We start from the raw sequence: 12,993 nt of genomic DNA, 5'->3' as shown, positions 1-12,993 counted from the left end.
CGTTGTGCCCCTGTGCGCCCTTCCACCGGCGCGCCTGGCCTGGGGGCCTGACCCCCGCCCCTTGCAGCCTCCAGCCCCTTCCTCGGCTGAGAAGCCTTTGGCCGGACCCCGGGGGCTGCTGCGTGTGCCGGGCGGGCGGGTGGGGATGTCCCACGGTGCCCGTCCCTGGGTGCCCAGGGTGTTTTGCACGCCGTGAGGATAAAGCCCTCGGCGTTGTGCGTCCCCTCCTCCCCGCTGGTTCGCCATGGCCGTGCGAGGCCCTGGGGCCCCAACGGAGTCATGTGAGGAGCGATAATCTCCTTAGGCCACGCGCAGGGGCTTCGCCGCGGCCCCCCGTTCGCGGCGCTCAAAGCTGCCTCTTGTTCGGGGCCGGGAGCCGGGGGGAGGCCGAGGCGGGGGCCGGCTGCTCCCCGGGCCTCCCTCTCTCCCGTGGGGCACACGAACCCCCCCGGGGTCCTCGGCTCCGTGCCCCAACTGCTGCCAGGGGCTGGAGACGGGGACATCCCCCTCGCAGGGACCCCGCTGCCTCGCCGCGTGCAGCCGCTGGCGATTTCCAAGCGTTCGGATTACACGTGCGCCTGGAAAGCAAACCCTCGGCTGCCCGGCCCTGCTCCTGTCCGGCCCCCCGGCAGCGCCGCCGGCTCCGATTAGCCGGGCCGGAACAGCCTGCAGCTCCCTAATCCCGACATAGAGGCGTTTTGTTTGCAGCGCCTGTATTTTTATCCTCTTAGTGCTGCCTGTTTCCTGTTTAACCGCAGCTCCTTCGCGGAGGCTCCGCACCGCTGCCGGGAAACCTCGACCCCGACGGCCGGCCTTGGGGGCACGGCGGGGCTGCCGGGCTATTTACTGCACCTCTGGGGAACCTAAAGGCAGCAAAGTTCAGGCCGATCCCCAAAATACGGAGCCACGAGGCGCCAGGGCACGGCCCGGCTGGTGAAGGGGCTGCTGGCGGTGCCGTGGCCGCGCCGGCTGCCGGGAGCGGGGCCTGCGCCTGCGTCCTGCCCTTCGGAGCGCGAAGTAGGGAGTAAATCGGGTCGAATGAAAGGGAAAAAGAGGAGCAGTAATGTGCGTATGAGCTGCGGGATCCCCCAAAAGCGCTAGCCGGCCCAGCCCGGGGTCCCCGGCGCAGCGTGGCCCTGGGGACAGGAGCTGCCGGCACCTGGTGCCGTGGTTCGGGAGAGTCAGGAGGAGCCAGGGAAGGAACCGGGCCGCGCTGGGTGGCATTGGATGACGGGGGAGCGGAGCAGCGGGCTCCCCAGCTCACGGCGCTGGGGCGATGCAGCCGGGCTCGGAGAGGGACCCGGCTCGTGCCGGTGCCCCGCAGGCCGTCCGGGAGCATCGCTGGGGGCCGGGGCTGACCGAGGGCCTGGCCAGGAGGGGTTTAACTCGCTTTTGGGTTAGCGAGGGGCATAAATGAGCCTTTTGATGGCCGGGGCCTGCGTGCCGCAGTCATGAGACCCCGTTCACAGGCCGAGCTCAGTCATGGGACGCAGGAAACTGAATTAAAGCGCCTTAAGGAGCTTTTTTCCAAGCTCTGCTCTGGTTTTCACGTGCTCATCATATGAACAAAGACGGTATAAAAGGGCGAGGGGAAGGAGCCTAGCCCAGGGGAGAGGGGAGGGAGCTGGAGGCACGACGCCGCGGTGATGGGCTCTGCACCGCGCTCACCCAGGATGGAGGGAAGGAAGAAGGAAAGGAAGAGGAGAGGATCCGCTGCCAGCATCGCCCAGCTCTGCCCCACCAGGTGAGTAAGGCAGCGCCCGGGGGCCGGGGCTGGGTCTGGGCGGTGGCGCTGGCGGAGCAGCCGGGTGTTTCGGGGTCCCCAGCTGCCCCCGGGGTCCCCTGGCAGCCACGATGCACCGGGCCCCGGGCGCCCTGTCCCGCGGCGGCGAATTGGGCACCCTCAGAGCCCCGCAGCGCACACGCGTGTGCACACACACGGCCGTGCATGCACACCCTCGCGCGGCTGTGCAGGTGTGCGCACACACGTGTATGCACACGCAACGAGGTGCAGACGCGGATCCGCACGGATTTGCACCCGTGTGCTCCCACGTGCATGTGCAACCGCACACAAATGCGCACACCCACGTGTGCAGCTGCCCCGCTGCCTTTTCACTGCTGTACTCCTCCCCTCCTGTTTGCACACACACAAACACACATTGATTTATAACCCCCCCGGGCCACACGTGCATCCCCCGCTTGCACCCCTGCATCCCCCCACGCGATGCAACCCCCCCTTTTCTCCCCTCCTGCCTCATTTCTCCCCTCCATCCGCAGGATTCGCTCCGGGATTCGCTCCGGGGGCCGGATTTGAGGAGCGAAGCCCCCGTCGGCGCCGAGCCCCGTCCCCTGTGAGCTTCCCTTTGTCATCCTATGCCTGAGCGATGCCTGGAGGCTGGGACGGCGAAGGGAAGCCCACGGCCGGGCCAGCCCCGCGGCGAGGACGCGGCCCCCCAACGCGGCGTCGGGACGAGCGGGGGGCTGGAGCTGGGCTGGGGGTGCAATTAGTGACTCGTGGTAATTTGCAGGGCGAGAAGCTGTCGGAGGAACCGAAGTATTAGTAGGCTGATTTTTTTCGGGGGGGGGGATGTTTTCGGCTGGAAAAACTTCATAAAATTCACCCTGCTGCTGCAAAGGGGATTATCGGGGTGGGAAACGGGCGTCGTTAAGCGGTTGAGGGTTTAACGGGGAAAATGATCCCGGGGGCAAAAGCGGAGCAATTGGGCTGTCGGGTGCGTCACTTTGACCCTCCGGGCCTCAGTGTCCCCCACTGCACCAGGGGCCGAACCGGGGCCCCGGGGCCTCCTCGGGGGCGGCGAGGCCCGCGGGAGCCCCGAGCCGCCGGGCCGGGGCCGGGAGAGCCGCGGCGGGGCCGGGGCGGGGGCGGGGGGCGGCCGCGGGAGCGCACCGAGCCCTCCCGGCCGCGGCAGGGGGCGGGGCCGCGGCAGGGGGCGGGGCCGAGACAGGGCGGAGAGATAGCTGGAGGGGCGTGGCCTAAGGGGAGGGGGCGTGGCCGACGCGGGAGGGGCGTGGCCGAGGCGTGGGCGTGGTCGCGCGGGCCCGTTTCATTCGGCGCGGCGGGGCGGGGCGGGGCGCAGCCGCGGGCGGCGGCGGCGGCGGCGGCGGCGGCGGCGGCGGCGGCGGCGGCGGCGGCGGCGGCGGCGGCGGCGGCGGCCCCGGGCTGTCCGCGCCCGCCAAGCGCCCCCGCTGCCCCTTCGCCGGCTGCCGCAAAGTTCACGGTGAGTCCTGGCACCCGCGGACGCGCTCGGATGAGGCTGCCGGGACACCGGGCCCCCTTTCCCGGGAGAGGCGATGCAGCGGGCACCGGTGTGTGTCCTGCCCGGGCCGGGCCGGGCAGCTGGCGATACCCCGGTGCGGAGAGACGCGGGAGTTTCTCTGCCGCGACCCCGGTCCGGGTGCGCTCCTGGCCGCTCCGCCCGCGCGGACATGCAGCGCCGAGCCCCGGAGCAGCGTCCGGGGGGCCGTGACCCGGGCTGGCCACGGCGGCTTTGCTCGATGGATCGGGTCAAGGGGGGCTCTGGCCTCGCCGCCCTCCCTCCCTCCGGACCAGCCGAGAGGCTGAAGCTGCTGGAGAAAGGCCGGGGGGTGCGGGGGGGTCCCAGCGCCCGGCCTGGCTGCAGCAAGGCGCCAGCACACCCGGCTCGCAGAGGGGCCCTGAGCCCCGTCCCTCGCTCGCTGCGGGGTGTCACCGTCCCCAGTGACAGGGCGCGATCCTGCCCGGCGCTTCGGGAACCCACTGGGCTGAAGTGGAGGGAGGAGGTGACCCGCGAGATGTCTCCCCCCCGGGAAGCCGGGCGTGGGGGGCCGAGGACCGCTCTGCGATACCAAACCCCTTCCAGCGAAGACGCCTGGCTCGAGCTCCAGCATAAATATATATTTATGTGGATGACACTTCACCTTTTTCCTCCCTTATTTTTTTATTTCCCTCCTCTCTGCTTCGAGCCGGGGGGTCTTGCCCGTGGATGCAGCACCTGCGCGAAGGGGGGTCTCCAGCCAGCTCCTGCCAAACTCAGCTACAGCTTAAAACAACCTCCCGACTCTCCCTCCAGTTTCTTGCCGGCTCAAGCTGAGCCCAAGCTGCTGGACGCTGCTGCGGCCTGGGCGTAGGAGCTGGCCGAGCTCGGGGCTCTCCCGCCCCGCTTGCCTCATCCCCCAGGCACAGGAGGGCTGAACTGCTGCCGCTCCCGCGGGAACTGAGCCCGGCGCCTGCTCGAGCTGCCCCGCTCCGGGCTGTGCTGCCCCCAGATCTCCCCGTCCCCCAGCGTTAAACCCTCGCGGCTGCCCTGGAGGAAGGGGACGGTTTCCCTTCCCCGGTCCGGACTCTGCTGCCGGGGGCCAAGGTTAAACCGCAGCCCGGGCCTGACCCGTGGGGCCCCGCTGGAGGCTTTGGGGGGGTCTGGGCACTGCTCCGGGGCTGCTTTAGCTCCGTGCCCTGGGTCTGCAGGGACCTGAGTTGCTGCCTGCGGGGACCCATCTTGGGTGACGTTGGGCACCCTTGGATTGGGCTCTGGGGGACGTGGTTTAGCTCTGTCCCCGGGAGCTGCAGCCACGTCAGGGAACGTGTGGCCTCGGGGCGTATCCAGGATGCTCGCAGAGGGACCGGGCGGGTTTTCCATCGTGTGCGTTGGATCCTGTTGCTCCAGCCAGTCCTTCTCACCTGGATTTTGCCCATTGGACCCCGATGGGGCTGCAAGCACTGCTGGGAGGCTCTTGGGGCACCTGTGGCAGGGGGAAAGTCCCTGTAAGCTACCCGTGGGTGGACGAGCGACTTGGTGCAGGGGGGTTTTGCTTCCCACACGAGCGAGCAAAAGCATCGCTGAGATCAGCCTTGCATTGATTTCAGGCAGTTTTTCCATGTGGGTTCCTTCAAGTCTGGATAGAAATGACTGGTTTATTTTATTACATTTTATTCCCCCCCCCCAAGTTTATTTGACTTGCAAGCTGGCATAATTATAAGGGAAGGAAATAACATTCTTCGGGGCGGGGGGTGATATTTTTGTAGAGTCTTCTCTATTAGAGCTAAAGTTATATAAAATAGATTTATTTATGCAGTAAAAATAAAAATGCTTTCTATGGAAAGAATTAGCTCGCTTTTCTAGTGCTCTCGGGAGGCGGGGAGCTGCCTGGCAGGAGCGTGCCCAGGGATGCTTGGCATGCGTGGTCCCGGGTACCTCGCAGAGCACCTCGTGTCTGTGGGGTGTTTTTGCCGGGGGGAGAGCTGTCGATCGGCCCTCTTATCTCCCACTGTTTTCATCTGCCCGGTTTTAAAAGCTGTTCTAAAGAAAAATACAGTTGCGTTTGTCTTTGAAACCACCCCTGCTGTCCCGCTCCGGAGCAGGCGGAGGCTCGGGGCAACTCAGCCTCTGCTTGGTGCTGAGAAAAGCCTTCTGCCATGTGATGAGTTTGTGTGGCCTTTTCCTGACAGATCTGCACCCCAGAAGCAGCTGTGGGGGGGGATGATGACCTTTATTGGAAAGATTTGCTCGCTGCCAGTGATAACCAGGTTTTGGTGTCACAAAATGATTTCTAAACAAAATGTCTGTGTTGAATCTTTCATAAAGATCCTAATTTGCTGTGGTTTTGACCATATTTAAAGAGTTTGGGAGGGAACGAGGTGTGTGGCGATGCGCGCGTGCCCTCTCGGCCGAGGCAGCGGTTGGATGGCGTTTTGCTAACTCGCTCCCGTCTGCAGGAAGGAGCTTCAGTAATGCTTTCTAGCGATTATTCAGATGTCCTGGGCTAGCAACTGCTCGCCCCCAAACCTCACGGAGCGCCACGGCATTGGCCTCCGGCTTGTCCTGCTCAATATTTTGGCCAGGCACGAGAAACTGCGGCTTGCAGCATTCCCAGGTCCCGCTGGCCGGGCTCAGGAGCTCGAGTGCTCGGATGTGGCCGGGCAGAGAGGCGTCGAGGATGAGGCTGCCGCAATGCTTTGCATGGAGGAGGGTGTAACAGGAGGCTCGTCCTGAGCTGACGCAGGGAAGCCTGTGCCCGGAGCTGCAGGGCAGATGGGCTGCATCGAGGGAGGGAAGGTTGCAGCTGCGTCCTCCGGCTCCCACCATCTTGGGGGCACAGGGAAGGGTTCCTCTCCCCACATCCTCCGTTCCTGGCCTCGCTGTACTGGGCCGCTGTGGGGCGAATGACGGATAGGGAGGAGCCGGGATCGTTGCCAGTGCCCTGTTTTTAAAAATAAAGGCGTTGTTTTGTTTTTAAAGAGACTATGGAGCATGATTTTGTGATCTCTCTCTTATCCTTCCCTGGGGCCAAGGATTCGTCCTCCTACCAGTCCTGCTCCTTTCTCTCTGCCACCCAGCCGGCTCCCTGCATCCCCTGGGGCTTCCCACCCTCCTGTCTGAGCTTTGCTTCCACATGGGGTGACGCTTTCCCTGATCCGTTCCTTGTCTGTGGGCTGGGGCTCCTGGCAGCACTTGCTGGGATTTCTCCTGGGAGGGCTGAGTCTCGAGCTGTCGTCCCAAAACGGCCTCATCTCCTGCAGTGGGATGAGGGAGACCCAACCGCTCTGATCCTGGCAGCGGGACGAGGGGGGATGAGTCCATCCCGCACCAGCGGGGGACAAAGGGCCCAGGGCCACCTCCCCCGAAGCAGCGGGAGAGATGGGGCTCTGCCGGGGTGGCGAGGAGGGCGGCGCGGCCCGGCGTGGGGAGTGCGTTTGGGCGATGGTGGCAGCAGGGCCTGTACCTTCCCTCGAGGGCAGTGGCAGCTCCCGCAGGCCCATTGCTCTGCTGCTCCGGCGGGGGGGCCGGGCCAGTGCAACGCCCCAAATGGGGTGAATTTGGGGCTGTTTCCAGCAGGGAGCAAACGCTGGGAATGAACTGGTTCCCCTCATGGTGGGAAGGAGCAGCGTGGAAACGCAGCCAAGTCCTGCCAGGGCAAGAGGGGGGTTATTTGTCTTTCCCAGCACATGGGGGGGCTTTGCCCCCCGGGAGATGCCACATGTGGGCCAGGAGGGGGGCGGAGGGATGTGGGGGGCGCAGACGGGGCCACCACAGAGACCTAGGGAGCCCCCAAACACACACACAGCCACTTGCAGCCTCCCTGGCGGCCATTTTCCCCATCGCCCCCGCCCCCTCCGCCTCGCCCCGCCCCCTCCGCCTCGCCCCGCCCCCTCGGCCCCGCCCCGTGCTCCACTCAGGCGCGGCGCGGGCAGCCCTGTGCGGGCAGCGGCTTCGCGGGGGCCTCGCCGCCGGGGCCTGGCTCGCGCAAGATGGCGGCGGGGCCGGCGCTGGCGGTGTGAGGCGGGGAGCGCCCGGAGCCGCCGCCGCCTCCTTCCCGCCGCCGCTGCCCGCCCCGCCCCCGCCCCGCAGCCGGCGGGATGCTGAGATCCAGCGGCTACTTCCGCGGCATCGACTGCCCCTTCCTCAGCGCCGGGGGGCCGGGGCCGGGCGGCGGCCCGCCCTGCCGCCGGCCCTACTGCCACTTCCGGCACCCCCCGGTGGCGGCGGCGGCGGCGGCGCGGTGCGGAGCCCCCGGCGGCCCCGGCGCGGCGGTGGTGCTCGGCCACGGCGCAGGTACGGCCCCCGCCCCCGGCTGGGCGGCCTCGTCTCCCCCCGCCCCGCGGCTCGGCCGTGCCCGGCCTCTGCCCCTTCCCCTGCCGTCCCCGTCCCCTGCCTGCCCCCTCCGAGCCTGGGCGTCTCCCTCCGGTGCCCCCATGTCCCCCCCCGCTGTGTCCTCGCCTCCTCCCGGGGCTGCGGTGTGTCCCCCGGGGCGGGATGTGCCCCGTGCGGCCGGGGCAGGTGGGTCCCCTTCGCCCCAAAAGCACCTGCGTCTGCACCCCCCCCCCCCCGCCCTGTGCTGGGTGCTCGCCGGTCACCTCCTGCTGCTGGGCGAGGGGCGTCCAGAAGGTGCCCTCGGCCCCTCCGGCTGGGCGCGGTGTGGGTGTCCCCTGGTCATCACCCTTGGTGGGTTCCCGGTGCCGCCATCTGGGACCAGGCGGCAGGGAGCAGCTCTCCAAGGCACCGGATTGCCTGGGGACAGCGAGGCTGGAGAGGAGCCGCTCCCTTCGCATCTCCGGTTTTGTCCGGCCAGATACACCTGGCTACCCGGCAGGGAGGTATCACGGCCGTCTTCCTCCCCTCCTCTAATAGTTACCATGCAGTCACAACCCTGCAGGAGTTTTGCAGGTTTTGAGAACTGGAGGTGATGTATTAAACTACCCAGTCCAGGGGTTCCCAGTCTGCAGGGCAGACCAGACTGGTGGGGTGTCATGCGGGGCCTGCGATGAGCCAGGCCTGCTCCCAGCAGGGGACTTCAGTAAGGCGTGGAGCGCTGCCAGGTTTGTCAAATGGGACTTGGCTGCAAGAGGAGATTGTGAGCCATTGTTCTGCCCTGTTCTGCCAGCGAGACTTGGGCATTTTGCTTACAGCCGTTACTTGCTGATCTGTTCATTTTATTCACAGAGAAAACCTTCTTTCTTCCCAGAAAAAAGAAAAGCTGCTTTCTTTCTTTCTGTTAAAGCTGTATTAGCTAAATACAGTATATTTGCTAGTGCGTGTGTTCTCTAACAGCCATACTCTGACGTTGCCGAAATAAAACACACTTTGTGATGTCTTTTCTGTGCTTGCTTAATATTGGGTTATTCACAAATTTGGAAGGCTAATAATTCTTTGGGTCCCCTGGTTACCATGTCAATTTACCATGAAATTGATATAACTTTAAAATAACAAACAAACAAAAAAAAAAAGCACGCACAAGGATTTCACAGACAAACACCATGCTTAATAAATTAAAATCTTTATCCCTTTCAATGATCTTTTGAATTTGAAAAGCTCTGTAGAAGCCTTTAGGATGACTGTCACTGTGGAGGCTTGGTATTACAATTATCTTTCAGTGTGTGATTCCAGTTTATCTTTTAATATCTGCAAAGTGTCAGTTTTGGAACTAGACTTGCTCATTTTGATCAGCCCCCTAGAACAGATGCCGCTGTACTAAATAAAAGCTGATGCTGAGTTTGGTTTTTGAATGACTTCAGGTTTTGCTTACAAAATGGGGAAGCGAAACTAGATCTTTAGTAAAACCTCACAGTGCACCTGAAAAGTTTGCGAAGCTTCTAATACTGGCTCAAAAGGCATAAATGTAAGAGTTGAGTATGAATGACAGTTGTATGTGATGGAAGAAATCCCAGTCCTGGTTGTCTTAGGCCTGATTTTGATGTGTTAGTGACCCGGGAGATGAAGTCTGTGTTCTGGGGAGTGAGAGCGGTTTATTTATTGTATTATGGCTTTCAGAGAAGCTTTGGCTTTTGAAAAATTAAAAGCTATAGTGCAGGCCTTGTTTTCTTAGGCCAGATGTCCATCATTTGCTTGAGAACCTAAATAAGGAGGCTTCTTAGCCTTAACTTTGTGCCTGTTGCCTCCGACTCCCCCTTAGGAGTCTCGGCGCAGGCTCCTGCCCTCTTTCCCAAGCTCTTGGCATGTCATACAAAGCCTGGCTGTCATAACCGAGGATCTCTAAATCCTGTCTCAGCATAGCGTTGGACTTCAGCCATTTTTTCTGTGTTGATTTGGATTGAGAAATACGAGTTATGAATCTGCTGCAAACCACTGCCTTCTCGAAGGGCCTTGGGGAGCATTATGTAAAGCGTCTGATGTCTGCAGGAACAAAATACACTTTTGCTGTCATTTTTAAGCAGTGCTATGGCTTAGCTTCATCTGATAGGTCCGGATTAAGTGATCCTGCCTTTTCCTCTGTCTGCCTGAAGCTCATCTAGCCTGGAAAGATATATTTAAGTTATACACTAGAGGGTGTAGTAGTTTAGCTAGCAAGCAGGCAACCATCTTCTTGAAGGCAGGCTCTCATTCCAGCAGAAGTTGCTCCCTGTGAGCAAAGCTGCCTGTCCTTTCTTTTAAAGTGGCCTTGTAAAAGTGCACTTGGGCATTTTGAACCTATTTAATTATTTTTACTCAATAAATAAACTTTAGAAACTTAAGGTTTTTGCAAGGCAGATGGGGACCTACGACAAGAGCTACAGTGCAGATCTGTGCTTTCTGGGAGAGTGCCTAGAGAAAAGGTTAACGTCTGGAGAAGCAGGCTGTTAAGCATATTGATTTGAGGCTGCTGTTGACTTTGAGGATCAGTTTGGGCCTAGCAGTTTAGTAGGTCTTTAGCTGCTGATCAGAAAGAGTCCAACTTGCATGCCGCAGCTGCTCAGCAGCTTCTGGAAACGGGGGTCAAACTTCCTCGCCAGGCTTTGGCGGGGGAGGCCATGGATGCATGCCAGATGGAGAGGAGCGGAGAAGAAGTGGTGGTAGAAGTAGTAAGTTCTCCGTCTCCTAGCCTCCATCTCCATTGTGGACTCGGTGGGGAGCACGGTGTTCAGATGTCTAATATAGACGATCCTTATTTCATATCCAGTGCTCTCTGTGGCCCCAGCCGCTGCGGGGTAATGGTGAATCGGCCGTGTGCCTGTTGGGGGATCGTCTCTAGCAGGAGGGCTGAAATTCCCCCTTCCGCTGCTGCTTGCGTGTGGCAGGCGAGCCCTTTTCTTCCCCCCTGAAAGCAGCTCTGTAAATGCAAACTTGCCCGGCGAGGAAGGAACTGGCATAGCGTGGCTGGTCCATAGGGCACATCTGAACTGCGTCCTGAAGCGTATGAGCCCCTCGTGTGGGAAACTGTTCCAGTGTATTTACTGAAACTATTTGCCTGTGTGGGAGGAGAGTGAGGCTACCTGGAGGTCTGCAGCACTTCAGTGCTGGCTGAAAGCTGAGCGAGGCGCTGGGGCGACGGCGAGCACCCGCGTGGTGTTTCCGAGGCAAGGTGGGCCGCGAAGCGGGGCGGGAGTGTGTGCAGGCTCGGGGGGTTGTAATCCTGACTTGGCTAAAGTGCCTTTTCCATCTACAAAATGACTAAAATCCACCTGCTTCAGAGCAGGATAAAAAGATTATTGAATGTGTGTGAAGTGCTTTTAAAAGCGCGCAGCGTAAGTAAGAGGGAAGAACTGCCTGCAATCCTAAAAGCGGCTCTTCAAGAGCTGTGGAGGAGCCAAATAGGTCCCCCCCCCCCCCCATCTAGGTCCTGAGTACACTGAAAGACATAAAAGAAGCATAATACATCTCTTCATTAGTATCTTAAGGAAACCTAGCTCTTAGGGTGTTTGTTTGTTTGTTTTGTTTTGTTTTTCTTTTTCTGATAGTGGCATCAGGGTGTGCTTAAGAGATGGATGTTTTCTAAAGCCGGAGCAGAAAGCTGCATCCAGGGCTGGAGGTGTGAGTCCGTCCTTGCTTGCTCTAATCCCGCCATCAGTGTGCGACGGGAAGAGCAGGCCTGTCTGCACCCTGCTTCGAAATAGTTATCCCCAAACTGTGCAGATGGACAAGTATTCAGCAGGTTTCTCGTATGGTCCAAAGCCTGTGGAGAGGTTTTCTTGCTATGTGGGTGTTATAGTTGGATCTGCAAAGCCTCGGCAGTCACATCTAGACTGTATGTTTGAAGGGTACCTTCCAGCTAGTGAGTAGTCTTTTCACCTCTCTGTGATTTATGCTATCCAGCCCGTGAATAAGCCGTTGTAATACCATTTAGCTCCTGTTTGCCCAGGTCAGGTGTAGAGAAGACCTTGGGCTTATCTCCCCGGCTTTAACTTTGCATCGATTCTGTCGCCGGTGCAGTCGGTGCTCAGCAAAATGCTTCGTCTCCCTCTCCCACAAAGCCCTCGGCCGAAAAGCCACCGCGCAGGACGGCTGTGACTCGTGAGTCAAATGCCGCGCGCAGGGATATTTGATAAAACCTGAAGTGAATCCTTAAATGTTAAACCGCAGCTTTAATCATCCTCAGCCCGTGCGTTGCTGTCTGTAGGATCAGGGCTGTCTTCTACATCTGTCAGGTTCCTTTTATAGCACGTTGCTGCTGGGCTGCATGTTAAAATTCGGCAGTGTCTCGCGCGAGCGATTTTTGTGTTGTCTGGAATCGTCTTCGTATTACTTTTATTGCAGTGCAGGTTCACACCGTGCGTGGAAAGGATGAGAAACATCTTTAACGAAGGTGTTTTCCTTCCTGTAGTTGATGTAGTGCAAGATCAGCTTCTTGTAGGGAAGAGCTTTTATTATTTTACTTGCTGCAGGGAAACAGAATGAGCAGAAATGGAAACTTATGAACCGTCTTCTGTATTTCCTCACTGAAAGAAGAAATTAGGTAGCTCAGTGATGGAGGCTCCAGTCAATAAAGTGCCTGTGTGGGAGGCATTGCTAAGACTGCTTTTTTTCCCCCGTAGTGTTTAGGACAGCGATTAGCAAAATGCTGCTTGTGGGTAGTTATTTTAACGGTGAGTTTGGAAATAGAAAGCCCACTTGACTGTGAAGTCGGGCCGTATCTTTTTGTTTAAATCCCTGTAACCTGTAATCCTCTGGCCTTCCAGCGGTCAGAGCTTTGCTGTCAGTTATTGAAATTATCAGTTGTAGCGGGTTAACTCCGCTTGCGCAGGTGCAGTTTTCCGTGCCCGGATTCCCGTGGGGGCTCCCAGGGCAGAGGGCTTCTCACTTCTGCTCTTTCTGCAAGTGGTAGTGTGGTTGCAGGGGGCCTGAGCGGCTGCTCCGTGCTGGCTCCTTGGCTGCGAGTTCGCATTCAGCTCTTTATCTCTGAAGCCGCAGGTGTGTGGCAAAGCAGCACATTTGGGAGAGGGGGCAAATCTTGCTCGTTCGACTTCTGCTGGGAGGATTTTGAGTGCTAAAGGTGCAGCAACCTCCTCTGGTCCCGGAGGTGCCGCTGTTTGCAGGGCTCCAGCGCTCACTTCCACCACTGCAGGGAGTCTTTTTCCGTGCTCTTAACAAGAAACATCTCTTTCCAGCGTGGAATGATCTTGCCTGACGTTTAAACGCTTCCTCTGATTTTGCTCCGAGTTGAACGCTGCGGTGGTGTGTTAGCGCTTGAGGAGCGGAAGGCAAAATTCACGAGTCCGACGTTTCCCAAGCCGCTTTCCTCGGGCTGCCGCGGAGCAGATGGGCCTGTCCCGCGGGTGAGGCG

The 12,993-nt window shown here is 59.9% G+C and overlaps 1 protein-coding gene and 1 long non-coding RNA gene across 2 annotated transcripts in view; both read left to right on the top strand.

Moving 5' to 3' along the window:
• Nucleotides 1-1,630: 1,630 nt before the first annotated feature.
• LOC112989831 (uncharacterized) lies at nucleotides 1,631-2,554 on the top strand. The gene is made up of 2 exons (XR_003260919.2): nucleotides 1,631-1,744; nucleotides 2,278-2,554. It is a non-coding gene; the product is annotated as an uncharacterized LOC112989831 (long non-coding RNA).
• Nucleotides 2,555-7,157: 4,603 nt separating this feature from the next.
• Nucleotides 7,158-12,993, top strand: part of REXO1 (RNA exonuclease 1 homolog) — a 43,215-nt gene continuing 37,379 nt past the window's right edge. Inside the window, exon 1 of the mRNA XM_064497205.1 lies at nucleotides 7,158-7,550. Coding sequence (XP_064353275.1) covers nucleotides 7,355-7,550 — 196 coding nt within the window. The 5' untranslated portion in view covers nucleotides 7,158-7,354. The remainder of the gene's footprint in view (nucleotides 7,551-12,993) is intronic.

This window comes from Dromaius novaehollandiae, chromosome 25 (assembly GCF_036370855.1).
Source record: "Dromaius novaehollandiae isolate bDroNov1 chromosome 25, bDroNov1.hap1, whole genome shotgun sequence".
NCBI lineage: Eukaryota > Metazoa > Chordata > Aves > Casuariiformes > Dromaiidae > Dromaius > Dromaius novaehollandiae.
This window is presented reverse-complemented; position numbering and strand designations above follow the sequence as displayed.